Raw genomic sequence first — 25,771 nt, 5'->3', positions numbered from 1 at the left:
AGAACAGCTTAAACATTGACTTATAATCCTTCAAGCACCAATATTTACACAGCAATCTGTCTGTATACATGAGAAAATGGGATAATGCATCCAGAAGATTTGGGGTCTACTGTAGTCTCCGCCCCTGGTCAGAAAACCTAAATTCCAGAAGTGCCCTCAGTCCAGGAGAGGTCACAACCCCACATGTGCAGGGCAGAACCAGTAACAGCCGGTATAGGGTCCTCCGGGCTCCAAGCCCCCCAGGCAGTTCCCCACAGGGAGACGCCCACCAGGCACAGGGGCACATGGCGGGAATGTCTGAGTCAGAGAATGATCAGCTTCTATAAAGCAAATGTGCCCAGGGGCCTTGGCTCTGAACTCAGCCTTGGCTTTCTTACAACATCCTGTTCTCTTTGTTCTCTTTGTGGCTTTCAGGGACAAAACAAAACCCGTTCAGGTTGGCCTGGGGACCCTTTAGGCAACTTAAGGACACTTATCTTAACTTTGGGTTCCATCTCTGTCTTTGAGTTTCCTGTTGGTTTTCTCCTAAGGTGCTTGAATCCTTGCAGGGATTGGGGAGCGCAGGGGACAGGAGAGAGGCAGAGAAGAAGCGGTTAGAAGGCACGGAGAGAGGCAGGCAGACAAGGAGACTCCATGGTTGCCCCCAAAAGGACGAGGCTCTACACACGCTGGGCTTAGGGCCCTTCCGCTACCTACTTGGGCCTAGTGGTCCCAGCCGAACCGGAAACAACGAGAGCTTCTCTTCGTGCCTCCTGCCAGGAGCTTCCTTGAACAAAGCCGGGTAGAGGGCTCTTCGTACCCAAGCCCGCCCCACACTGGGTCTGCAGCGGGGACACTGGCCCTGGGCGGAGGCCCTCGGCACACTCACCGATCCCACCCGAGGTGCCGATGCGGATGACAGTGACGTCGGAGCAGCGGGCGTGGTACAGAAGCTTGATGAGCTCGTGCAGCATGACTGAGGTAGAAGGGATGCCGATGCCGTGCTAGAACCGGGAGGGACGTCGCGTTACGTGGGGGGAGGGGGGGGGGCAGGAGGCGGGGCGAGGGGGCGGCCGGTGCGCTCTCTGTGCATCGGGCGCGGGCAGGGAGACGACATGACCTTCCAAGTATAAACCTAAAACCTACTGGGGCGCCTGGGGGGGCTCAGTGTGGTGAGCATCCGACTCTTGACTTCAGCTCAGGTCATGATCTCATGGTTCATGAGTTCCAGCCCTACATTGGGCTCTGTGCTGCCAGCACTGACCCTGCTTGGGATCCCCCTCTCTCTCTGCCCCTCCCCTGTACTCTCTCTCTCAAAATAAATAAGCTAATTAATAAAAACTATTGACACTTTGGGAAATGCAAACGTTTGCATGAAGGGGTCGCACAGCTGGTCCCCACATCTGCGAAGCAGGTAGCAGCCCAGGAAATGGAGGCTTGGTGGGGAAGCAACAGCCTGCTACTCAGGCGCCAGGTAACGAGCGTCCCCACAGGCCGGAGACGCTGCACAGATGCCCACGCCACGCACAACTGTCACAGTTTTACCTGTCCTGCTTCTCTCCCTGCGCTCTCTGCTTCTGCCACAAAAAGTAACTGGCCCGTGCCTCCGCTACTGGGTGCCCGCCACCTCCTAGTCTATTTCAGAGGACCTCCTGGGGCACATCTCCCACGAAGCCCCTCCCCAGTGCCCACACACGTGCAGGCGCTGCTCCCAAAGCTGGGGTGAGCTCTCGCACCTATGTTGGCCACGTGTGACCTTGCATAACTCCTGCCTCCACGAACTATCTGGAACTGAACACTGTCTCCACACACTGGAGTGCTCTGGACGGTTCACGCTCCTAGAGACGTCTCACCCTGCCCCCAGCCTGACAGTGTAAACAGGTGTCGAGGGGACCAGGCCTGTGTGTGTGCAGAGAGCAGGAGGCGGGGGTGACAGGGGGCTTGCGGAGCCCCAGGCCCGAGCCCACTGTCAGGGCAGGTACTCACGCTGACAGACAGCACGGGGCCCACTTTGAACATGACGTAGCGGTCGGTCCCCACACAGATGTTGGGATATTCTGCACCTGGGTGGTCAAGGCCCAGCTCCTTGGCCATGTATTTGGTGAACGCTTCCATCCGGGTGGGGCTTCCCCCGACACACACGAACTGCAGCCAGAGAACAGAGCCCCGTCAGCACAGGCACAGAGCACCATAAAGGGTGCTACCTAGATGCAGACATCAGCATCACCTAGACGTTGCTGGGAAAAAAGGCCTCACAGCTCCTGTGTCCGGGGAGCCCAGTTACGTGTGCTATTGTGAGTGATGCAGAGGCTTGTGAGTGATGCACACTCGCTCAGTGTGAGAAGTACCGGGTCACAGTTCTGCACGACACAGGGAAACCAGACCCTTGTTATCTCTGGGGAGGTAATTCGAGGTTCCATGCCTGCCCGGCCTCTGTCCATCACGTGCACAGCTCGGCCGATGTCCTGGAGGGAGCCTCACCGTGCGACCGGGGCCCCCCAGCCCATCTGTACGATGGGCTTCTAACCAACGTCTCCCACCCAGACGTCCAAGAGCCAAACGGCCAAAGTATAGAAAGAGCCAAGGGCCCAGTGGGAGTCGGGAACTGGTAGAAATCAGGTGCGTGGGTGGCGCTCAGAGAAGTAAAACTTAAAATCTGCAAAGTATTATATATACAGTCTTATTTTTCATTTTGTTTTACACAAGAAGAAAAAGTAAATGAGCTGGTTTTAAGGAGTTTGATGATGAAAGAGTTATTAGTTTCTAAACATGACAAAAGAAATCCCCACCGCCTAGAAAGGTTAAATTCAAACGCATGGAAAGTAAATACATTAAGAACACAATGCACAGCAAAGAAAACCGACAACAGAAGGACAAAGCAACCCACTGATATCTGCAAATGCCACATCCCATAGGAGTTAGTCTCCAAAACATATAAGGAATTTATACAACTCAACAGCAAAGAAACCAAATAACCCCATTTTAGGGGTGCCTGGGTAGTGCAGTTGGTTAAGCATCTGGCTCTTGATCTCGGTCATGATCCCATAGTTTGTGAGTTCAAGCCCTGCACCAGGCTCTGTGCTGCCAGTGTAGACAGAGCCTGCTTGGGATTCTCTCTCTCCCTCTCTCTTTCTGCCCCTCCCCAACTTGTGTTTTCTCTCTCTCTCAAAATAAATAAACTTTAAAGCAACAACAACAAAAAAAAAAACAACAAAATAATCCCATTTCAAAAAATGACCTTAATAGACATTTTTCCAAAGAAGACTTCCACATGGCCAACAGACACATGAAAAGAGGCTCCACATCACTCATCATCAGGGAGATGCGAATCAAAACCACAATGAGATACCACCTCCCACCTGTCAGAGTAGCTAAAATCAACAACACAAGAAACAACAAGTGTTGGTGAAGATGTGGAGAAAGGGGAGCCCTCGCGCACTGTTGATGAGAATGCAAACTGGTACAGCCACTCTGGAAAACAGTATGGAGGGTCCTGAAAAAGTTAAAAATAGGGGGCACCTGGGTGACTCAGTGGGTGAAGGTTCCGGCTCTTGGTTTCAGCTCTGGTCATGATCTCACAGTTCATGAAATTGAGCCCCACTTTGGGCTCTGCGCTGACAGCATGGAGCCTGCTTGGGATTCTGTCTCTCCCTCTACCCATCCCTGCTCAAACTCGCTTACTCTGTCTCTCTCTCTCTCTCAAAATAAATAAATAAATAAACTTTAAGAAACATAAAAAATAAAAGTAGAAAAATCATATGATCCAATAATTCTACTATGGAGTATTTACCCAAAGAAAACAAAAACACTAATTCAAGAAGTTATATACATCCTTATGTTTATGGCAGATTTATGTATAATAGCTATACATCGAAGCAACACATGGATAGATGAATGGATAAAGAAGATACAAATAAATAAATGTGTGTGTGTGTGTGCGCATGCGTGTGTGTGTGTGTCCACATACATACAATGGGATATTACTCAGCCATAAAAAAGAATGAGATTTGCCATTTGCAACAACATGGATGGAGCTAGAGAGTATAACACTAAGTGAAATAAGTCCGTCCGAAAAAGATATATACCATATGATTTCACTCACATGTGGAATTTAGGAAACAAAGCTAACTGATTAAGAAAAAAGAGATCAACAAAAAAACCAGACTTTAAGTACAGAGAACAAACTGGTGGTTGCCAGAGGGGAGAGTGTAGGGGGGATGGGGGAAGAGGTAAGGAGGATTGAGAGGCACAGACTTTCGGTTACAAAATAAATGAGTCATGGAGATGAAAAGTATGGCATAGGGAATATACTCAACAGGATGGTAATAACATTGATGACAGATGATGATCACATTATCATGGTGAGCACTGAGCGATGTACAGAATTGTCGAGTCATGATATTGTGCACCTGAAACTAATTTAACACCATATGTTAATTATACCCCAATTAAGAAAATACTATTAGTTCTAAGTAACCAGAGAAAATCCCTCTCATAAAAAAAAGAATACATGGGGAGTCGTCTCACAGCTGGAAAGGAATACGGTGGCTGCTAAGACAGACCCGCGGAGAAGCAAGGAAATTTTGAGTCATTCATTGTTTTGATTTTGAATCTAAACATTAGTCCATCTTTACCCACAGGGATCAGACATTTCAAAAGTCCTGTGCCAGGATAAACCAACACTGAGGAACTCAGGACTCTGTGGGGGAAATGGGCTAGAAGTTGCATTCAGCCAAGTAAGCCATTAAAAGAACAAACATGCACTTTAAATTACAAGGAGACACGTGTAATTACTCACTTATTCTCCCTTGTTCCTCTACAGAATGTTTTGTAACTCCTTTTCTCCAAGTGGAACATTAGGAAATTTATTTTATATGGTTTCCATTACACACTGAATTTATAAGAGATTATTTAGGCACCAATATGGCAGAACTTACAAGTTTTCCTTCATCAAACTCATTAGTTTACATATTTTAAAAGCAACGGTTAGCAAAAATCTGAAGATATAACTTGATGAACTTGTCCTCTGTGCCCATGTCTACCAGTATCACCTATGACGAGACTGATGTTAAGACAAATCCCCAGAATCAACAGCCCTGCCTTTTACCTTCACATCTCCAAACATAGCAGGGAGATCGTGCGTGCTGGTGCTGAGATGGAAGTGGTACAGGACATCTTCTTGCATTGTTGCTACATTTGGGTTGGTGGGTTGTACAAAGTGGCCACTGTCACAAAATAGAAAGGCGAAAGGTTTATAGAGCACCAGCACCCAGTGGCCAAAGTGAGAACAGAAGCATCCTGTGTCAGTTGAGATGGGACACCCTAGCACCACAAATGTTCCCACCTGCCTGTGTCCATTCTGCCCCCTTCTCCTTCCCCACATCTCCTCCCCACACCCTGGGCCCCTGTTTGGAGGAGAATCACAAAGAACTCAGAAGAGCCAAGAAAATACAAAGATCAAAGTGCTAAATCACCCTATAGAAAGTATAGCCAGTTGCTACCCAACCCAAGTTCATTCGACACCTGAACTTGGCTTTATTTTCAAAATAATACATTCACATAGGAAATATGGATGGGAATAAAAGAAAAAAGAAAAAAAAAAGCTTCTTGTTCTCCCTTCCAGAGGTAACCTTTCCAATCTGTACACCTTGGGTTTAATTTTTCTTGTCTTATTGCATTATCCAGTACCACTCCTGTACAATGTCCAACGGGAGGGATGAGAGAAGACATCTTTCCATTTTGGTTTTCTTTCCAGTGTGGCCACATGAAAGTGTGTGTGGCTCACATTATTCTTTCTTTCTTTCTTTCTTTTTGACATTTTATTCATTTTTTGAGAGTGAGAGAGAGAGAAAGAGAGTGTGTGAGTGGGGGAGGGGCAGAGAGAGGGAGACACAGAATCCAAAGCCGGCTCCAGGCTCTGAGCTCTGAGCTGTCAGCGCAGAGCCTGATGTGGGGCTTGAACTCACAAACTGTGAGATAATGACCTGAGGTGAAGCCGGCCGCTCAACCGACTGAGCCACCCAGGAGCCTCTCACATTATTATTTCTATCAGACAGCACACTGCCAGCCTAGAATAGGGGTCAGCAAACCTTTTTTCATAAAAGGCCAGATAGTAAATATTTTGGGTTTCACAGGCCACGTGGGCTCTGTCACAACTCAATCCTGATGTTGTCACGTGAAAGGGACCAGAGGCAAATGCAAGTGCGTGTGGTTGTGTTCCAATAAAACTTTATTTACACAACCAGATGTGTAGGTCTAGACCACATCTCCAACTTGACAAGCTTAAACACGCCTCCTTTGACATCTGTGTCTGCCTGACTCCCAGAGGCCACGGTGCTCCCCACCAAAGCCTGGCCTGTCGGGCACCAGGGGTGCACAGACAGACATGGATCCCTGAGTGAGGGCATTCAGAAGTTTCTCATTCTTCCTTCCACGCCTGACCTTCTGCCCAGAACCCACTGATCTGTTTCCTCCTCAATTTAACTCTGTAAGAAAAAAAAAAAAAAACCAGAAAGAGATGTAAGAGAAGAGGCTCTCAGCTGCCTGTGACTTGGAAATTCCACCACATGACTGCACGGGCTGGCTTGAGTCTCTCACACCCTGTAAACCAAGCCCATCAGAAAAAGTATGCTGCAGAACTCCTCCGGGGAGATGCTTTATGGGACTCAGGCCCCCAGCTCAGCGGCTGTTTCCTTGGGGGTGTGAGAGTTCAGGACATGTGCCCAATGTTTCAAAATCTAACTGAAAACACACATTTCCCTACCAAAGAGATGCGCTGGATAGCCATAATGCCAATAATGCGAAGCAGGCTCCAGGCTCCGAGCTGTCAGCACAGAGCCCGACACGGGGCTCAAACCCACAGACTGCCAGATCGTGACCTAAGCCGAAGTTGGCCCGTCACTGTCTGAGCCACCAGGCACCCAACAAGCAAACATTTCTAAGAATTTTAACTCGATAAGCAAGTGATGGATGTCTTGCAACGTGAGTCGTACGTGACACCGAATGACACATGATGACAACTGAGCCAATGGTCCTTCTCTCTCTCTCTCTGTAGGATTGTGGGCGATCGTCTCCCAGGCTCGGATGCTCGGTCTCAGGCTGTGGTGTTTGGCAGAAATCAGTGATTTTTCAGCACGTTGGAAGGTGCCCACAACTGGCACTGGTGTCTTTTCTGTCACTTCAAAGCACCTGTGGACAGTCCTTTGCTTTTCCGTACAAGAGTGAGCTTAGGAACGCTTTGCTTCATTCTAGCTCAGGCTGCCTGCGGACAGAGACCCTTTCCTCCGCTGCCTTATTACCAGTTACAGTAAATACAGTCTATGACGAGAGTTTATTGATACTGCACTGTAGTCAACATCCGTGCGAGCATATACAAGGGCCCCCATGCAGAAAAAGATCCCAGGGGACCAATAGACAGCAGTGATTCCATTAGTGATCGTGAAAGTCGTCCTACACAGTAACCGTCCTCTCCCGTCTCCCTCACACAAGCCACAAAGGCTTTCAAACATAAGTGCAGGTTAATTTATTTTTCTATTCTGTATTTTCCTTATTATTGTGTATTATGTTCAGTATTGTAATCATTTTTACATGGATATTTTTGGATTTTGGAATGAACCATCTGGCAAACCAATGTTTGACTGTATTGATTTTGGCTTAGGGTGCAACAACACGGGTGATCTCCTGGGAGAGCAAGCTATCCATATGACTAAGTCATGAGTTCCTGTCTGCACCAATCACTCCGCCGGACCTGAAAAGCCACTGTAAGGCACTTTGTGCCCTAACATGCCCAAAATCGAGTAAGGAAAACGGATGGGAGCAAACACAGCTACAGTATGGTAGTAACTGCGGTAAGACAGAGAAGGGCACAGCATCCAGGCCACGACAGTGTCTGCGGCCTGCGGGGCAGATCCAGCCAGAGTCTGATTGGGGTTTTGTAGGCACACGGCCTCGCTCATCCGTTTACATTGTACCCACGGCTGCTATGAAAATTCTGACACCTTCACACGGTCATGGCGTCCTAAGGTCTTCTCACGACAACCGTCACTGATGACAGGATGGTTGCTACACGCCTTCGGGATGTTATGGTCACGGAGGACCAAGTAGAAGGGCTGAGCGGCAAGCGTCAGAACTGACAAAACAGGATGTGATTAAGACAAGTTTGCCACATTATTTCAAAATGGGAAACTTTTTTTTTCCCCCTCCCTGATTCCAGGAAGAGAAGGAGAAGGAAACAGAGCATTACTATGAAGAACACCAATGCTTTTATATATTTTTCAATTCTTTATGCTTTAATTTATTTTTGAGAGAAAGAAAGAGACAGAGCGTGAGCAGGGAAGGGGCAGAGAGGGAGGGGACACAGAATCCGAAGCAGGCTCCAGGCTCCAAGCTGTCAGCACAGAGCCCGATGTGGGGCTCGAACCCACGAACTGTGAGATCATGACCTGAGCCGAAGTTGGATGCTCAACCGGGGCTCAACCTGAGCCGCCCGGGGACCCCCTGCAATGCTTTTAAAATAGATAAATTGGACAAGGACCATAATGAACCAGACCATGTCAGAACTTACTTTTTAAAAGATGTTAAAACAAATCAAAGACATTACTTGGAAAGCTCGTTCTCTCCTCTACATACAATTTCCAGTCACTTTATCTGGCTTTGTCACTTGACTCATTTAACAACTATTCGTGAAACACCTGCTCCGGAAAGGAAATGCAAAATGGATGCAAACTGGCTGATTCTACAAGCTGTCCAGGTGCCTCGGGACAGGTGCTCAGGGACTAGAAGAGGCGAGGAAGGGAGTCTGGGGCGGGGGATAGGGAGAGCTCAGAGCAGCCAGCCGGATCTGACCCCAGCCACGCATCAGGCCCCGTTCTGGACACAGATACAAACATTAGTACCTGGGAGGCACTCGGCTTTGCGGTAGAAATGATGTAACTAATAGTTCACACATGGGGAGCCTGGGTGGCTCAGTCGGTTAAGCATCCGACTCTTGATTTCAGCTCAGGTCATGATCTCACGGTTTATGGGATCTGGTCCCACATCAGGCTGTCTGCTGTCAACATGGAGCCCGCTTGGGATTCTGTGTATCTCCCTCTCTCTCTGCTCCTCCCCTGCTCACGCTCTCTCTCTCAACAATAAACATAAATTTTGAAAATCGAATAGCTCGCACATAAAAACCTACTTCACACTCACGACTGCTGTGGAAGCTGGGTTCTATCAGTACCCCTCACCGTACGGGCTCACTTTAACGTGAATGTTTTTCATAAGAGGCACTCATGAGCTGGCCTCGAGCTCCTAACACCACAGCCGCCTCGCGGTGGTGGGCAAGGACACACCAGTGAGGGAGCGCAAGCGGAGGGCAGGCCAGGGGCCACTCCGGCTGGGTCCTGTCCATGACCTTGAGCCCAGCTCCAGGGCTCCCCCAGGTAACCCCAGCAGAGGTGGGGGACACCAAGGGGAGAGAGGAAACCAAAATACTGTTGGATTCAAGCCCAGGCAGGAATCAGGATGAAGGCAAGAAACTCTCCCTTGGCCAGCAGTGCACAAATAGACATAGAAGACGGGCTGTAAGGATCACCAGCTGGAATCACGGAAAACCATAAAGAAAGTATTTACGATTCCGAACCCCGACAGGGCCGGGAGACAAGCAGGGGCCGTGTTTTGGAAGGGGCCCCACCAGAGCCGTTCTGAGCCCAGAGCTGCCCGCGTAGCCAACACCGCGTGTCCCTGGCACCAGACGCCAGAGCTCTTGTCATCTCGTCCCCGGTCTCTGTCACCAGAATCAAACGTGTTACTGTACGGCGGCTCTCGGAAAAACATGTGTCACACAGTAATCGCCATAAACCTAAGGATCTAACCAGCCTGCGGTTGGCAGGAGCCTTACTTGTGATTGTCACGTTTCTTTGTTTGGAGTCCCGAGGAAGCCATTCTCTCAGCTGGGGCAGGAGCCTAGGAGAAAATAACATAGAATGTTATTTAAAAGTTTTGGAGGGGGCGCCTGGGTGGCTCAGTGGGTTAAACATCCGACTTCAGCTCAGGTCATGATCTCGTGGTTTGTGGGTTTGAGCCCCCCATTGGGCTCTGTGCTGACAGCTTGGAGCCTGGAGCCTGCTTCGGATTCTGTGTTTCCCCATCTCTCTCTGTCCCTCCCCCACTCATGCTCTGTCTCTGTCTCTCAATAATAAATAAACATTAAAAAAATAAGAATAAAAGGTTTTTTTAATGTCTATTTAATTTTGAGAGACAGAGTGCAAGCGGGGGGCGGGGGGAGGGGGCGGGCAGAGAGAGAGACAGAGACAGAATCCCAAGCAGGCTCCAGGTTCTGAGCTGTCAGCACAGAGCCCGACATGGGGCTCGAACTCACGAGCTCTGAGATCATGACCTGAGCCGAAGTCAGATGCTCAACCGACTGAGCCACCCAAGTGCCCCCAGAATATTATTTAAAAATAGACTCAGGCATGTAAGAGACTCTTAAGAGCTTATTTGGCAAAAATCTATTGGAACAAGGCAGCGTCAGACTAGAAGCTGTCAGGAAGGCCCCAGGAGAGAATTAAAGGGAGCAGGTACAGAAGGGGAGCCAGGACATGGTTGGTAGGCAGATCGAGTATAGCTTGTCCTCAGGGATTTGACTTGACACCCTCGAGGTGTTGACAGGCTCAACACCAAGGTGTTGACTTGGGACCTGGGCATCAGATCTGACACCTCCGTCCAAGGCCTCCTTGTGTAATTAACTTAACAACAGCGAGTCCCCCCGCCGACCCCACTCACCCCCACTGGAGGAACCCAGGGCACTCTGGCTCACTGGCCTGTGGAAGCCCAGTGCTGAAACTCTGTGCACACTCACATCAGGCCCCATGTGCGCTATGTGACCTGCAGGGTTGCTAATTTCCAAGGAGCTAGCAGAAATACACCAGAAGCCAAGGTGGGCGGGCGTCACCCCTGGTTTCCCAGCCTGGCCCCACAGACCACTCCCGGCTGCCCACCCCTGTGGGATCTCAGGTGTCAGGGACAGCCCAGGAAGAGGGGTGCGGGTCGGGGGAGAGGTCTGAACTGTGGGATTTCCAGCACCTGCCAAGGAAGGAGAGAAGATCCGAAGCAGGCACGAGTCAACCCTGTCTTTACTACCATCCTAAAGCCGGAGGAAGAAGAAACCACAGATGCGGCCGCGTTAAGTTCTTGGGGCTCGGCCTCTTGTTCCCCTCCCCCATCTCTCTGTCCACAGACGCGAGGCCCCGGGGCTACTTTCCTCTGCTCTCTCTACACCTGCCCTGTCTCCAGCCCCTCCTTCTTATCTGTTTTACCTTCCTTTTCTCCTGATGCTCCCCTGCATTCTGCATCCTGAACCTATTAAAACCAGCTCCTTCAAAGTTAAGCCTTCTGAGGATATAAATGGACTCCCGGTTTCCTATGGTCCCCAGACTGAGGCTGAACTGGGGGCCAGAGTTAACGAGCTCTCCAACGTGGCCGGGGACCCCCATAGGTTTGCTGAAGAACTGCACATAGTTATTCAAACTTTCCAACCTGGCTTCTCGGATTTGTATCAGCAGATCCACACGCTGATTGCTGGGGCCAGCCCAAACACTGGATGAAGCCAGTCTGGTGGAAACATCCCGAGCAGGAGTTAGACCAACACACCCCCGAATTTTGGCAAGATGCTAGAACACTCACTCACTGGAGCAATTATAATGGCTTGTCCTAAGCCTGGTGACGGGAACAAGGTTGAGGCGTGTACACAAAAGCCTGATGAATCTGCTCATGGTTATGACGATGGACTCCAAACTGACTTTAAAGACATTCTGGTCTTCCCTTTAGCTATTGAGTCCACCCAGGCAGGATTTAATTCTCTGCTTATCAACAGTTATATCTCTGTTTACCTTTTTTTAATTTTTTTTTTTAATTTTTTTTTTTAACGTTTATTTATTTTTGAGACAGAGAGAGACAGAGCATGAACGGGGGAGGGGCAGAAAGAGAGGGAGACACAGAATGGGAAGCAGGCTCCAGGCTCTGAGCCATCAGCCCAGAGCCCGACGCGGGGCTCGAACTCACGGACCGCGAGATCGTGACCTGAGCTGAAGTCGGACGCTTAACCGACTGAGCCACCCAGGCGCCCCAGTTATATCTCTGTTTATCAAAGATCCAGGATCTTTCCCTTCCAGTTAAAAGGGCCAGGCCGGAATGGGAAACTACGTCCCCTCCAAATTTAGTTATCCTGGCAAACCAGCTTGGTTGCACCCTAGCCAAGTCTCATTTCTGCTGTTATTACAAGCAACCAGGATATTGGAAAAAAAGACTGTTAACAAATTTAGGCGTTGTAGGTGCTTCTAGACCGCTAGCCAAACTTTTCAACGTCCTGTCGGCCCGTCGCTGGTAATCAGCTCGGAGAATCCACTCTCCAGACTGGGAATGAAACTCCGTCCTTACTGACACAGGACCTACACCCTCAGTGCCCAGCCCCACTGCCACCCGCCCAGAGCACCTGAACAGTTAGTTCAGTTAGTGAGGAGGGGTCTCTTACAACTCAACAGTTTCCCATCTCTGAACCTACTCTCTTTGAGACATACTGACTCTGCCTTCTGCCCCTACTCATTTATTGGGTTGAGACTTCTTAGAAAAGCATCATGCCAGAATTTCTTTTTCCCCAAAGGGGAAGATAATTCTAGAACTTGACAGTAGTCATCAACATAGCCAACCAGGGGATTTAAATGACCCTTTGACATCTTTGATTTGCTCTGTCTCTGACAGGACCACAGCTGAGTCTGGGGACACTGGTAATTTGTCACAAATGGATCAGCTACCATCCTCTTTAGGGGCAAAATCCTTAACTGATATTGGCACAGTCCACAGAGGACCTGTCAATACGGCTCAAATAGATCCCTCAAAACCTGTCCTTAGAATAAGTCAGTAGCCTATAAATGAAGAAGCCCTTCAGGGTGTCAAGCCCATAATAGAGAATTACAGGTCTCAGGGCCTCATTATCTCCGGTACTAGTCCCTGTAACACCCTTACTTTATCTGTGAGAAATCCCGATGGCCAAGGATGGAGGTTTGTTTGGGACCTCGAGGCAATCGATAAGACTGTTATCCCTCAAAACCCTTTTATTCCTAACCCCCATACACTCCCAACATCCGTGCCCACTGAAAGCAACGTTTTCACGTTTTCATAGGTAACTGACCTATGTGGTGCATTTTTAGTGTTCCAGTTGCTAAGGACAATCAGTATCTTTTTTTTCTTTAAGTTTATTTATTTTGAGAGAGACAGACAGACAGAGACAGAGAGAATTCCAAGCAGGCTCCACATTCTCAGTGCAGAGCCCGACATGGGACTTGACCCCACGAACCATGAGATCATGGACCTGGGCTGAAATCAAGAGTCAGACACTCAACCGACACAGCCCCCCAGGCGCCCCTCCCTTTTTCCTCTCTGCATGTGAGAGGGAGGGGGATGCCCTGAGAGCCGCTCACCCAAAAACACGGAGACCACCATCACCCCATGGGGTGTTGTACCCAACAATTAGACCCTGTGACTCAGGGATATCCCCCTGGCCTCACAGCCATTCCTGCCACTGCCCTCTCAGTTAAGGCCACTGAAGAAATAGTCACAGGGGTTCCTCTAACCATCCCAGTGCCCCATGCAGGAGCCCTCCTAAGTTCTCCTGATGCTCAAGACTTTTCAGCCTGTCGCCTCACCTCCCGTGACATCATCCTGGTCACTGTTCCTCTTACAATGACTCTTTCTGGTTCCAGGATCCTGAACCCTCTCACCCCTCTCCTCTCCATCAAGGATAAAATCGCTCACAGTGGCCTCACATTGACAGATCACCTGTTGACTCCCGTGACAATTCACAGGAAACTGCTCTAGTCAATGCAGCCTTTCATGGTTTACTGATGGTCCTTATTCGAAGCATCAAATGTCACACTGGATGTGCTATACAACTCCCCTGAAGTCACCGAGACAGGACCTTCACCTCAGGCTCCTCTGTTTGGCCCGACAGGCTGACTTATGTGCCCTAAATTGAGCTTCTGTTTTAGCCAAGGGCAGAACCACAAACATTTATGCGGACACTCAGTGTGCTTTTGGGGAAGCTCATGATTTCAGAAGGGAAACAACAGTTTTCTTACCTCCCATGAGGATAAGATTCAGAATGGCTCCAATGGGCGCCGGGGTGGCTCAGTTGGTTGAGTGACTGACTTCAGCTCAGGCCATGATCTCGCGGTTCACGAGTTCGAGCACCACCAAGTCAGGCTCCGTGCTGAACAGCTCAGAGCCTGGAGCCTGCTTTGGATTCTGTGTCTCCCTCCTCTACCCCTCCTCTCCCCGCACTCTCTCTCTCTAAAATAAATAAAAAATATTTTTTTTAAATGGCTCCTATGTCCAACATTTACTAGATGCCATACTTTTTGCTGGTGGCTCTAGTTATTACTAACGGTTCCAGGCATTTAGCCTCATCCCCCTGGAGGCCAAAGGAAACCACTTTGCTTATATTTCCACCAAAAATGCTGTGCTAAAGGAGACCAACAGCAGGACCCCAGTCATGGTCCAAAGATACGTTTTTCCAAATGACGGCCTGGAAAAATTGACCAGAGATGCCCAAAAATTGGCCCCATAAAAGGAGAATCAATATTGGAAATCTGACAGTTGTTGGTCTGATAAAAAGAGAGAACTCAGGTGTGGACCAAAGAACAATGTGGCCGTACCAGAAAGTTTTAAATTCCCAGTACTCACAACTGTACGCACATTAAACCATTGGTCTACCGTGAAAGGATAGTGTTCATGAACCAATATGGCAGGAACTCTGCTTGTCCCACTGGCCAAAATACAATCCTGGGAAACACCCATACTGCCCAATGGACCGTTTGAGGTTTGGCAAATGGGTTCTGTGCAAATCCCTCCATCTCATGGATATAAATATGTTTTAGTCGTGGATCATATGCTTTCTCTCTTATTGGAATGAAGCCTTGCCTTGTAGACAGACCCACACCTCTTCTGTGACTAAAATCCTATTAGAAAAGATTATCCCCTACCTGGGGATCCCCTCTTGAACCACGCAGTGACCAGGGAACCATGTTACTGGCCACGTGCTTCAGCAAGTCTGTGCTTCTTGGCTAGTTTTACACTTTATATCCAATTAAGCCCAACTGTTGCGGGTAACTGGTGGTTTTAAGGGAAACAGATATATACATACAGTTGAGCTCAGAACAACGTGGTGGGGGGGGAAGGGGTGTGCACTGGAAAATCCGCCTGGTGCTTCTGCCTTTTGATTCCTCAAAGACTTAACTGCTACTAATAGCCTACTATTGACTAGAAGCCTTCCTGAAAACATAAATGGTTGATGAACACACATTTTGTATGTTTTATGTAGTATATACTATACTCTTAAAGTTGGAGAAAGGAAAATGTCATTTAAAACATCATAAAGAAGAGAAAGCACAATTACAGTACCGTCTGTATTTATCCAAAAAAATCCACACGTACGTGGATCTGCACAGTTCAAACCCCTGCTATTCAAGGGTCGGCTGTATGTGGTCTCTATGCAGTTTCCCAGAGTAGTGAACGCACTAAGGGGTCTATTGTTATGTTAATGAGGTGGCTTGGAAAGCGCCAGAAGGTGGAGGCTGGTTGCCAGGGAAACCAATCACACGATTAGAGATTGGCTCGGTCAGCCCCACCTCCCACCTCAAGGGTCTGGAGGTTTAATCAATCACCAATGGCCAATGATTTCATCAGTCGTGTCTATGCATTGAAACCCCCATAAAATCCCAACAGGCCAGGGTCTGTGAGCACGTGGAGATGGGGGGACAGCGGGCCCTGGGGCGGCAGGGAGCTCAGCACCCCCTCCCCAACCGCACCCTGGGCAGCTCTCCCTTCCCTCTGTTCCTGACTTAATCCTTTTACAACAGACCAGTGATCTAGTGAGAGATCTGTCCCCCGAGTCCTGTGAGCGGCTCCGGCCAGTTCGCCAAACCCAGGGAGGGGTCGTGGGAGCCTTTGGTCTGTAGCTGGTGGGTCAGAACCCAGGTGACACGTGGACTGGCATCTGGAGGGAGGAGGGGCCGTGCTGGGGGACCGGGCCTTCAGCCTGGAGGGTCTGACTGCCATCTCTGGGTAGGTGGTGTCAGAAGTGAGTTGAATTCTCTGACGCCCTGCTGGTATCAGAGAATTAGTGGCAGGAAACCCACGCACGCGTCAGAATTGTAATCGCTGATCAGCATTTTAGCTCCTAATTCCAGGCATGCACAGTATTCATCAAACAGATTTATACAGACGGCTGGGCTTCCGCAGAAGTCTGGTTTCCAGGAAATGCAACCATCAGCAGGACCATGCAGAGACTGGCCCCAGATGGCCCCGCTCCCCTCCCCTTAGGGCCCTCACTCCACTGAGAGAAGTGGAGCCTGGGGTCTTACATCTGTGTCCCCAGGGCCGGTGTCAGTCGGTCAGGCAGTGTTCCCTGCCAGAGCAGTACGTGGTCCCAGCAACGCGCCTCCCCGCACCCCCCAACAACCTGCACTTTCCAAGATGCTAATTTTTCCTCTGCGGGTGGGAAGCTGGGCAGCATGCAGAGAATCGAAAGAGGAAGAGTTAGAAGTGCTTTCCCGGGAGGCGGCAGACAGAATCCAGAAATGGAAACCAAGCCGCAGAGAAAGCATCCTGTCCGGTCTTGCAGAGAAAGCGCCACTCCCACACCCGCTTGCTTTTCTCGCTTCGGAAACAGAGAGATCATCTCCCTGCCCAGTCCCCGCCCCAGACCTCACGCCCTCCTGAGTCCGCCCCGGGGCCTCTTCCCCTTGCACCCTTAGTGCCGGCAGGCCCCCTTGTAGGCCACGAGCCTCCCCAAGACTGACCCCTCTCCGTGCTCCCACACGGCACACAGCAAAAGATTTAAGCAACTTGGTGCCAAGAAAACCGCAGACTTCAGTGACCCTCTGGCTGGAAAACCCCCTGCTAACTGAGGCTGCTGGCAGGCAGCATGGCTGTGTGTGCAGGGTTGAGGGGAGGGTCTTGGTGTTCCGACCAGAGACGTGTTTCACTCTCCAAAGCATACATTATACAGTGCCCCTGATGAGAGAGCGTGGGGCAGGCTGGGGGCCAAACACAAGTTAACAGCACCCCACCCCCCCCCACCCGCCCAGGTGGGATATGTGATATTCCTTGGACTCTCCTGGCTGCCCAAGAACAGGAGAGAGGAAAGAAAGCAGATGGTTGACTGATGGAGATCACGGTCATGCAGGACAAGGGTCTCCTTTGGTGTATGGAGAACTTAGTAAACTGCAAGAAAGAGGCAATCTCATCCAGAGGCTGATCTCCAGAAGCCTAGAGACTCCGTTTCCCGGAGCCCAAAAACACCCTCAAGAGGGAAAGGTGTTTAAGTGCCTGCCATGGTGATGTGGGAAACAGAGGCAAACAAAACATCAAATCCCCTTACTGCCTACGGCTCACTGACCAGTCCTTGAAACCGGCACAGTGACCTCCCTCGAGGGGCTCAGCTGCCTCCATGATGACACTTTGTGGGGGACAGAAGGGAATCTCAGCTTCACATTACCCCACCTCGAGGACCCTGTAAGTCTCCTTCCTTTATCTCAACTGCCCCAAGACACACGCTGGCATCATGCTCCAGGCTTAGGGCCCCCGATATACACCCGAGGGGTCTCAGGACTGAGGTTTTACTAAACGGTAATAAATGGCGTTTCCCTGGCCACAGCGACCCCCTGAAGGTCCTGGAAACCTTGCTTCCAAAATTCCTAAGAGACTTACTCTATCCCTGCCCCCTCCCAACCTGAGGGTATGTGATGAGTTACCCGTCACGACCCCAGGGCAGCTCCTGCTGCCAATGGGTTACAGGATTTTTTTTTTTTTTTTTTTTTACCTCAACACCTAGTGTAAGGGTTAAATTGTAGTGTAGGGCTAACCTATAGCTTGAGAGATAACAGCTTTGTGTTGACACTATAGCTTGAGAAATAACAGCTTTGTTTTGACACTGAAGGTTAAGAGATAACAGCCTTGCTTTACTCTTGTAAATTACGAGCTTCCTACTCTTGTAAATTATGAGCTTCCGTACTCTCCTAAATTAGGCTTCACCAATTAAGGAAACAAAAGTTCAAAGAAAAGAGCATCAGAGGCAGGGTCAAGGAGATCCACTGGTTGCGACTTAATGGCAGAAAGTCTAAAATCATCACCCCATCCGGGAACTGTTTCCACCTCATCTGGGAGCTATTTCTTTGTTCTGTTCCCAGGTGATGACAAAATGAGGTGGTCGGCTATAAAAACCATATACTACGGCTGTTCAAGGCCGCACTCTGATCAAAAGTGTTGGTCCTGATCGGTCGGCCTTGCCTCTCATTGCAATAAACTTTGTTGTGACTGTCACTGGTGTCCATAGCATTCTGTTTTAGGAGTCGTGTGGATGCAACACCAGGATTTGTGGTCTCCCCACTTGGAAGAAGGAAGGGGTGGACACAGAGTGAGCAGGTACAAGGTTATTAGAACATCAGATCCGGAAGGAAGAATACTGGGGAAGCTCTCTTTACAGAGAGGGGGCGCTCAGAGGGAATGCCCGCGACTAGATGCAAGGCTCCTTGTTTTAGGAGGTTCTGGTCAGCATCCCCTACCCTTCCCCCTGGATCCTCCTCAGGTCCCACCCTTACTGGCTGGACAACTCCAGGTGCTGGGTGGTCCCTTCCCGATGGGCTCGACTCCATTGCGCGAGGGGTCAGACTGGTCTTACTGTTGCCCGTATACACAAGTTTTAGGGTTTAGTTAGGTATTTTCCGTTGTCAGATTCCTGAGAGGAACCTGAGGGGGAGTAGGTGATGTCTGTTACATTCTTAAGTGGAACTCTACGCCCCAAGGGGGTTGCTGTGGTTAACCGCTCCCAGCTCCCAGCATTGTTCCAAAATGCATGCTTTTGCCACCCAGGGACCTCAGGTCCTTTCTCTATTATCCTATCTTTCCCTATTATACAGGGGTCCTGTCTGTGCGCTTTAATAAAGTCACCTTTTTAAAAAAAATTTTTTTTTAACATTTATTTATTTTTGAGACCGAGAGAGACAGAGCATGAACGGGGAGGGTCAGAGAGAGAGGGAGACACAGAATCCGAAATAGGCTCCAGGCTCTGAGCTGTCAGCACAGAGCCCGACACAGGGCTCGAACTCACGGACCGTGAGATCCTGACCTGAGCCGAAGTCGGCCGCTTAACCGACTGAGCCCCCCAGGCGCCCCTAAAATCACCTTTTTGCACCAAAGACATCTTCAATAATTCTTTCTTGGCTCCAAATCCCCACCATCACCCCAAAACCCCGTCACCCCTGATAAGGGAGCATTAAGTCAAGCTAACACACACCCTCCCCCACCAGGTGGGATGTGTGTGACATTCCTCAGGCACCCTGGCTGCAGAAGGACACAGGAAAGGAAAGAAAACAAACAGTTAACCGATAGAGACCACAGTCCTACAGGACGTGGGTCTCCAAGAGTTTACAAATATCTTAGGAAATTACAAGAAAAAGGCAATGTTACCCATAGCCTCATCTCCAGAAACCTACAAACTCATTCCTGGAGCCCCAGCATCACCCTCCCCTCTGTAGTGATGTGGGGAACACAGGCAGAAGGAAATGGCAGGTAACATGAAATGTCCTCCTAACCTGCAGCCCATTGACAGATACTCGAGGCAAGTACAGAGCAGCACGTTTCTCCAGAAACGCCTGCCCATGTCACGTTGCCTTCCTAGAGGGAAAACAGCCATAGCCAGACAGTAGCAGGGCCTCCAGGATCCCATGGGTCCTCTTTAGCACATCAAAGTCCTTCTGGAGGCCTCCCTTTGCCTTTCCCTCCCCCAACTCCACAGTATAGAACCAGTCTCTCCTCCCAAGCCCAGCACAGCTCTCTCCGCCCTCGGGTCCTGTCCCCGTGCTTTAATAAAACCACCTTTTTGCACCAAAGACGTCTTCAAGAATTCTTTCTAGGCCGCCAGCTCTGAATCCCCAGCACTCCAAAACCGCATCACCCCCACCTGCCCACAGAAAGGTCAAAGCCAGGAGGAGATAAAGGAGGTGTCTCACTTCCCAAGATCTTTCTCCCTAGACCAGGCAGAGCAGAGGGTGGAAACCAGGAGCCAATCCACCCCTGGGGGCAGCTCCCCACTCACCTGGATTCTTCCAGCCGCAGCAGGTGAACGGACAGGTGAACAGGCAGTGTGGGGAGCAGGTGTAAAAGAAAACCCTGGCGAAGAGTAAGAAAGAGGGAATCACTATTCAGGGACCCAGCACTACGTTTGCATTTTGAAGGAAGTTTTCAAGTTGGAAAAAAACACACAAAGCTACATTATGTTTTCCGACCTTCAAAGGAATCAGGAAACAGGGCTAGTCCGTGAGTGTCGTTGAGGCCAGGCTCAGCCCAGCGGGGTTCAGGGTATTCTAGAAAAGGAGGCACCCCTGCGTCAGGGCCCCTACCACCAGCATCCACCACGTGCATTCAACTGCAGCTCACGACATAAAACCCAGACAGAAGGGCTCCCCAGGACCCTGTCTCGGGCGCAAGAGGGAGCACCAGGGGAAGTGTCAGATGCACTGATTTTCAAGCACCGCCCACCCACCCCCACCCCCAGTGCAGTTTCACAAGGAGAGGTCACTCGTCAACTCAGCGAAGATTTCCGATGACCACTTTTTACATCATTTTGCTGATTTAAAATCGTCGTGCACCCTGGACATTTTCCCTCCCACCGAGAATAGGTATGGCACATTCCCAGCAACACACACAGATGGTATACGATGGGACCTGTCCAGTCTGGGCAACTCAGAATGAACACGACACTTCCTGTTTCCCGCGGGGCTGAGAAAAGTCAGCTTGCAAAACCCAGTGACTGATGTAGCCCACTGTTGGCTGCACTGTACCCCCCCTCGCCATGAAAGGGCTCCGCCCCCCTCCTCAGTGGCCACTGCAGAGCAGGGTGAATTTAGGTAGGTGCTCGCCTGGTGCTTTCAGGTCACTTCACGTGTTTAGTCACAGAGTTAAGAAAGGCACGAACTATCTGTGAGGTACCAGAAAGGGCTAAGCATGGCAGGCAGGGGTCACTTGACTTGGGGCAAGGTCAGAGGCCAAGTGCTCAGGTGGTGAGTTCATAAAAAACTTGAGCAGCACCTGGAGGTGGCCGGGGACTCCCGAAAGGTTTGGAGGGGGCAATGACGGAGATGTGTCTTTGTGAAAGGGTCCAGAGGAAGCCACTATCACATAACAATTATTCCCACCTGAAGACATAGGAGTTTCTGAAATCCCTTGTCTGCCTAAAAGTGGAGCCTCCTAGAAGAACTCAATTGTCATGAATTAGGTCCTAGGGAGCAATGCCAACTCTTCTTTGAAAAACAAAAACAAAAACAAAAACACAAAAAGACACTCTCACTATCTTATCTCCCATCTATCCACTTATCCACTTATCTTTCCAAAGTCCTTTGTTTCCCTAAGTGCCCCTTCTGCACCTCCCCAGAAGTCCTCTGTTCTCCCAGAAGTGTCCTTCTGCCCCCTCTATGCCCTATGAAGATGGTAAATAAACCCCCCAATTTTTTTAAGTAGGCTTCATGCCCAGCACGATGAGGGGCTCAAACTCACAACCCTGAGATCAAGACCTGAACTGAGGTCAGGAGTCAGACGCTTCAATGACTGAGCCACCAGGCACCCCCAAATTCTAACCACCTCTTGGAGCCACATTTTTCTGTTAACTCCCATGTGCATACATAACTAAAAATCCATCTTTTCTCCCACTAGTCTGTCTTGTCATTTTGATTTGCAGTCCCCCAAAACACTACCTAAGAGGATAGAAGTTTTTCCTCCCCAACACATGATTCCAGCAGAGTTGGATGGAGGGACACAGAACATGAGCAGAGACATGTTAAGAACAGAAAGGCAGGGTACGTTCTGGATCCAGAAGATGAAATCGTAAGGGCTGACTGGAAGGATGAGGCTTCAAGGGGTGCCTGTGTCGAGCTAAGATGACAGGGAAGGACCCAGTGTCACTTACTAGGCATGGGGCTAAGGCTGGCTGTTTCCCATGACACCCTTTGGTTCTACACAAGGTGGCTGTGGGCATCACCCCATGTGGGAAATAAAGCTTGAGTTGTTTTCAAAAGCAGGTTTGAAAAGTGACAGATGAGGCTAGCTGGGGGGAAACAGGGCAGGTGGGAATTCGGGGCCCAAGTCACATCCCCGGAACCAACAACTGAGGGAAGTCCCAGACACGAGAGGGACATCAGGGTAGGGAGGGAATGACCATGGCCACGTCCTATCCCTGTGGAAGGAAGCACTGATTAAAAATAGTCTTTCAAAAGTCTAATCTTCCCTGGGCGCCTGGGTAGCTCAGGCGGTTAAGCATCCGGCTCAGGTCATGATTTCATAGTTCGTGGGTTTGAGCCCTGCATTGGGCTCTGCGCTGACAGTGCGGAGGCTGCTTGGGATTCTCTCTCTCTCTCTGCCCCTCTCCTACTCATGCTCTCTGTCTCAAAATAAATAAGCATTAAAAAAAAAGTGTAATCTTCCAACATTATCGGCACTGGATGATGGTTGTGACACTTCATGTCCCTTCGTCCTGAGGAATGGAGCTTCTGTGGAGAGCAGACAGCAGACGTCCATTCCAAAGCCCAGCCAACAACTCAGCAGGTGAGGTCAGGCCAGAGGCTACTTGAGGCACTGTAACTTCTGGCATCGTACCAGGATACTCAAACTTCACACCAAGGCCAGGATACATCCTGCTTCCTGAAGAGAAGACTCCCCTTACCTCCCCAGGACCCCACGGTCTTCTCTACGCCGGGGGAGCTTTTCCCTGGATTCCTGGCCCCGAGGTTCAGCCTCCCAGAGAAACTGGAACCTGGTTCAGGCTCTCAGGATCCTTTGCTGTGAGCGCCTGGGGTCTCCCCACCCACCCGTCTCCAGATCCAACCCGTAAAAAGAAAAACCCACAAAAAACCCTGTAGTTGTGTTTGGTTTTCTTTTCTGTTCTTTTTCAGTTTTAACCATTAAACTAAAAATCAGATAGGTGGGTTACTCTGTGTAAATAGCTTGGTGTGTATAAATGTTTATAAAACTCTTTTGAATGAACATAGAGAGCAAATGTGTGTGAGTGTGAGTGTGTGTGTGTGTGTGTGTGTATGTGTGTGTGTGTGTGTGTGTGTATGGGAGAGAGAGAGGGAGGAAAATGAACAGTGTTTATCTTCAGGGAGTAGGAAAAGCTGAAAGTTTCATTTTGTTTTATATTTGTGAGGTTTTTCATATTATTATTTTTATTTAAGTAATCTCTACACCCAACCTGGGGCTCGAACTCACTCACAAACTCCAAGGTCAAGAGCTGCTCCGTCGGCTGACTGAGCCAGCCAGGTGCCCCTATTTGTGTTTGTTTTTTTTTTTTAAACACTGAGTTTGTATTAATCTTATGATCAGTAAAGATAACAAAAGAAGTCCACTTGGACAAAAGCCCATGGGAAAAACTCATTTTTTTTTTTTTTTTAACTAAAATGTTACTGGGGTGCCCACCATCGTAGAAAGTCCTGGGACTGCGAATGTGATTTGTTGGATCATGAGGCTTATGCAGAGAGAGAACTAGTAGGTCAATCTGGCCTCCAAAGAAGGGAGAAAAAGGGCAGAAGGATGGAACATTAGGGGACTTAGGCCTGGTTCAGTAAGAGGTGACAGGGCAGGATAGCAGCCTTAAAGGGTGGGGCAGGGTGTGAAAATCCTTTTAGGGGTTTAAGATTTAGACTTTCATTCCGGTTCAGGGAAATCACTAATCCTTTAAAGGCCGAGTTTACAGCCAAGGAAAGCAACCAAAGGTGTCCTGAAGACACCAGGAGTGTGGAATGAGCTAGAGGGGCCAGGCCTCACTGGGCAGGGCAGGGCAGAGTAGAAAAGGGCAAAGGGACAGGGAAGTAGCAGAGGGGAAGGGGGGCCGGGAAGGACACCACAGCCTGAAGAGTGCCTCAGGGGCCTTCCAGGATATTTCCTGTTCTCCAAATTTCAGAATTTCTGGGTCACCCCTCATGGAGGGGAGCAGCCTGATGTGGGGTTGACTTCTGGCATGGGTGGCCAGGAGGCTGCCACCTGTGACCTTGGGTCAGCTGGCCAATTGGGTCACCTGGCCAACCCCTGACCAAGAAGAGAGACAGACCTGTGGTCCCCGCTGTGGGCGTTTCTAGGTCCCAGGACAGTTTACCATAGACACGAATTGTGAAAGGACCCGCACGCAGGGACCAATTCTACGTCCTCTAATTTTTTACCGTAATTTCTCTTTAGATCTGCAGGACAACTAGAGGTCAGTATTTCATGCTGCAACACTTGTTCAACATAGGTTTCAGGCATGCTTCTGGCCATTGAAACTCTCAAAGTTTAGTAAGAAAGAAAGAAAAAAAAAGGGAGGGGGGGGGGGAACAGTCCCAAAACAGATTCACTTGCCCCAGGACGGCAAACCAAGACTCAGATATCTGTTAAATCAAAACCAAATGGAGAGCAGCCTTAAAAATTCCAAGCAGAGAAAAAATTCTGAGCAGAGAAAAAGGTTAGTCATAGGAAGTTTGAGTTTGCAAGACGACTCCCCCCCCCCCCCCCCCCCCCCCCCCCCCCCGCCCCGCCACTTCCTGCCTAGCCTCTGGAAATGCAGAGCAAGATTCCCACTCTTTCCCAATGTCAGTATGAGGTAACCACGGACCAATTCCCCACCCTTTAAGAACTTTCTAATATTGCAGCCAAGCGCTGCGAAGAAGAGCCACTACCTTCCCACTCGAACTCTGGCGTTGTGATGACCGTAGACCTGTGAGTCCTATCCTATGCTCTGGTTCCAGTGCTCCCTGCTTGCAAACTGTCTCTTGGCGTGTGCCCAAAAACTTTTACTAATTGCTACTCTGGTGAATCATTGGCTTTATTCTGTTATTTCTGAACTTTTGACAGTTCTAACCTATCAGCCTCTCAGGAATCTGACCTTTAACCAGCCCACCTGCAATTACCTGGTCTCCATAGTGAGAGACTCCGGCCCTACCCCCAAAGCAAGGTGACCTTGGGGGAAGGATCCTTTCCTTTTATAATACCGTTTGTCTTGTCCAGTCCCCTCCCTCTTCCCTCACCCTTATGCCCCCTCACCCCCCATTTCTGCCTATAAAAGTCTTCCTCTTGTGCAATTCCTGGGAGCTCCTTTCCGCTTGCTGGATGGGACGCTGCAGCATCGGTAACCAAATAGAGCCAATGAGATCTTCAAACCCACTCAGTGGAATTGTGGTTTTTAACTGTAAAAATCATTCTCCAAAAGGTAACTTTACTTAACCACTAAAGAAAAAGTGTTGGGGGGGGGGAGGGGGGATTCTGGGTGTTCTCTGGTTTGAGCTGTGGAGAAGCCGGTCCCCGCCCCGCCTGCCTCCACCTAGAGGTCACACCCGCTGCGTCTAGGGTCTTGGGAAGAAGGCGGCGGTGGCGGGGTTAGGAAACACACCCCTCTCCCACCCCACCCCCGCACGCTCTGAGCGCTCTCCCTGTGCACCCTGCTCCCAAGTGCACCCCCATCCCCTCTCCCAGAACATTCTCCCCACGCACCCACTAAGCGCTCTCAGCATCCTCCGGGACGGTACCTCCTCCCCGCACGCCTGCTCATCCGCCCCCCGCGCGCGCTGCTCCCCGGTCCCCCGCCCCGCACCCTCCTCTCCCTGCACCTGCTCCCCACCCCTGCTCATCCGCCCTGCGCGCCCTCACCGTATACTCCGCTCCCCCTGAAACCTGTTCTCCTTGGACCCCGTGCCCTGCTCCCGGCGCGCCCTGCTCATCCGCCCCACGCGCGCGCTGT

General features: G+C 49.9%; 1 protein-coding gene across 2 annotated transcripts in view; it reads right to left on the bottom strand.

The window, feature by feature from the left end:
• UPP1 (uridine phosphorylase 1) overlaps positions 1-25,771 on the bottom strand; it is a 29,035-nt gene that overhangs the window by 2,786 nt on the left and 478 nt on the right. The window contains exons 2-6 of one of the 2 annotated variants that reach the window (XM_042963185.1): positions 20,111-20,184; positions 9,860-9,924; positions 5,087-5,204; positions 1,966-2,124; positions 869-983 (exon numbers count right to left, since the gene is read on the bottom strand). In XM_042963185.1, coding sequence (XP_042819119.1) covers positions 869-983; positions 1,966-2,124; positions 5,087-5,204; positions 9,860-9,903 — 436 coding nt within the window. In that variant the 5' untranslated portion in view covers positions 9,904-9,924; positions 20,111-20,184. The remainder of the gene's footprint in view (positions 1-868; positions 984-1,965; positions 2,125-5,086; positions 5,205-9,859; positions 9,925-20,110; positions 20,185-25,771) is intronic. The other variant, XM_042963194.1, reaches the window with a different exon arrangement.

Source organism: Panthera tigris, chromosome A2 (genome assembly GCF_018350195.1).
Source record: "Panthera tigris isolate Pti1 chromosome A2, P.tigris_Pti1_mat1.1, whole genome shotgun sequence".
In the NCBI taxonomy this organism is placed as follows: Eukaryota; Metazoa; Chordata; class Mammalia; order Carnivora; family Felidae; genus Panthera; species Panthera tigris.
The sequence above is the reverse complement of the archived record's forward strand: the minus strand, read 5'-3'. Positions and strand labels throughout refer to the sequence as shown.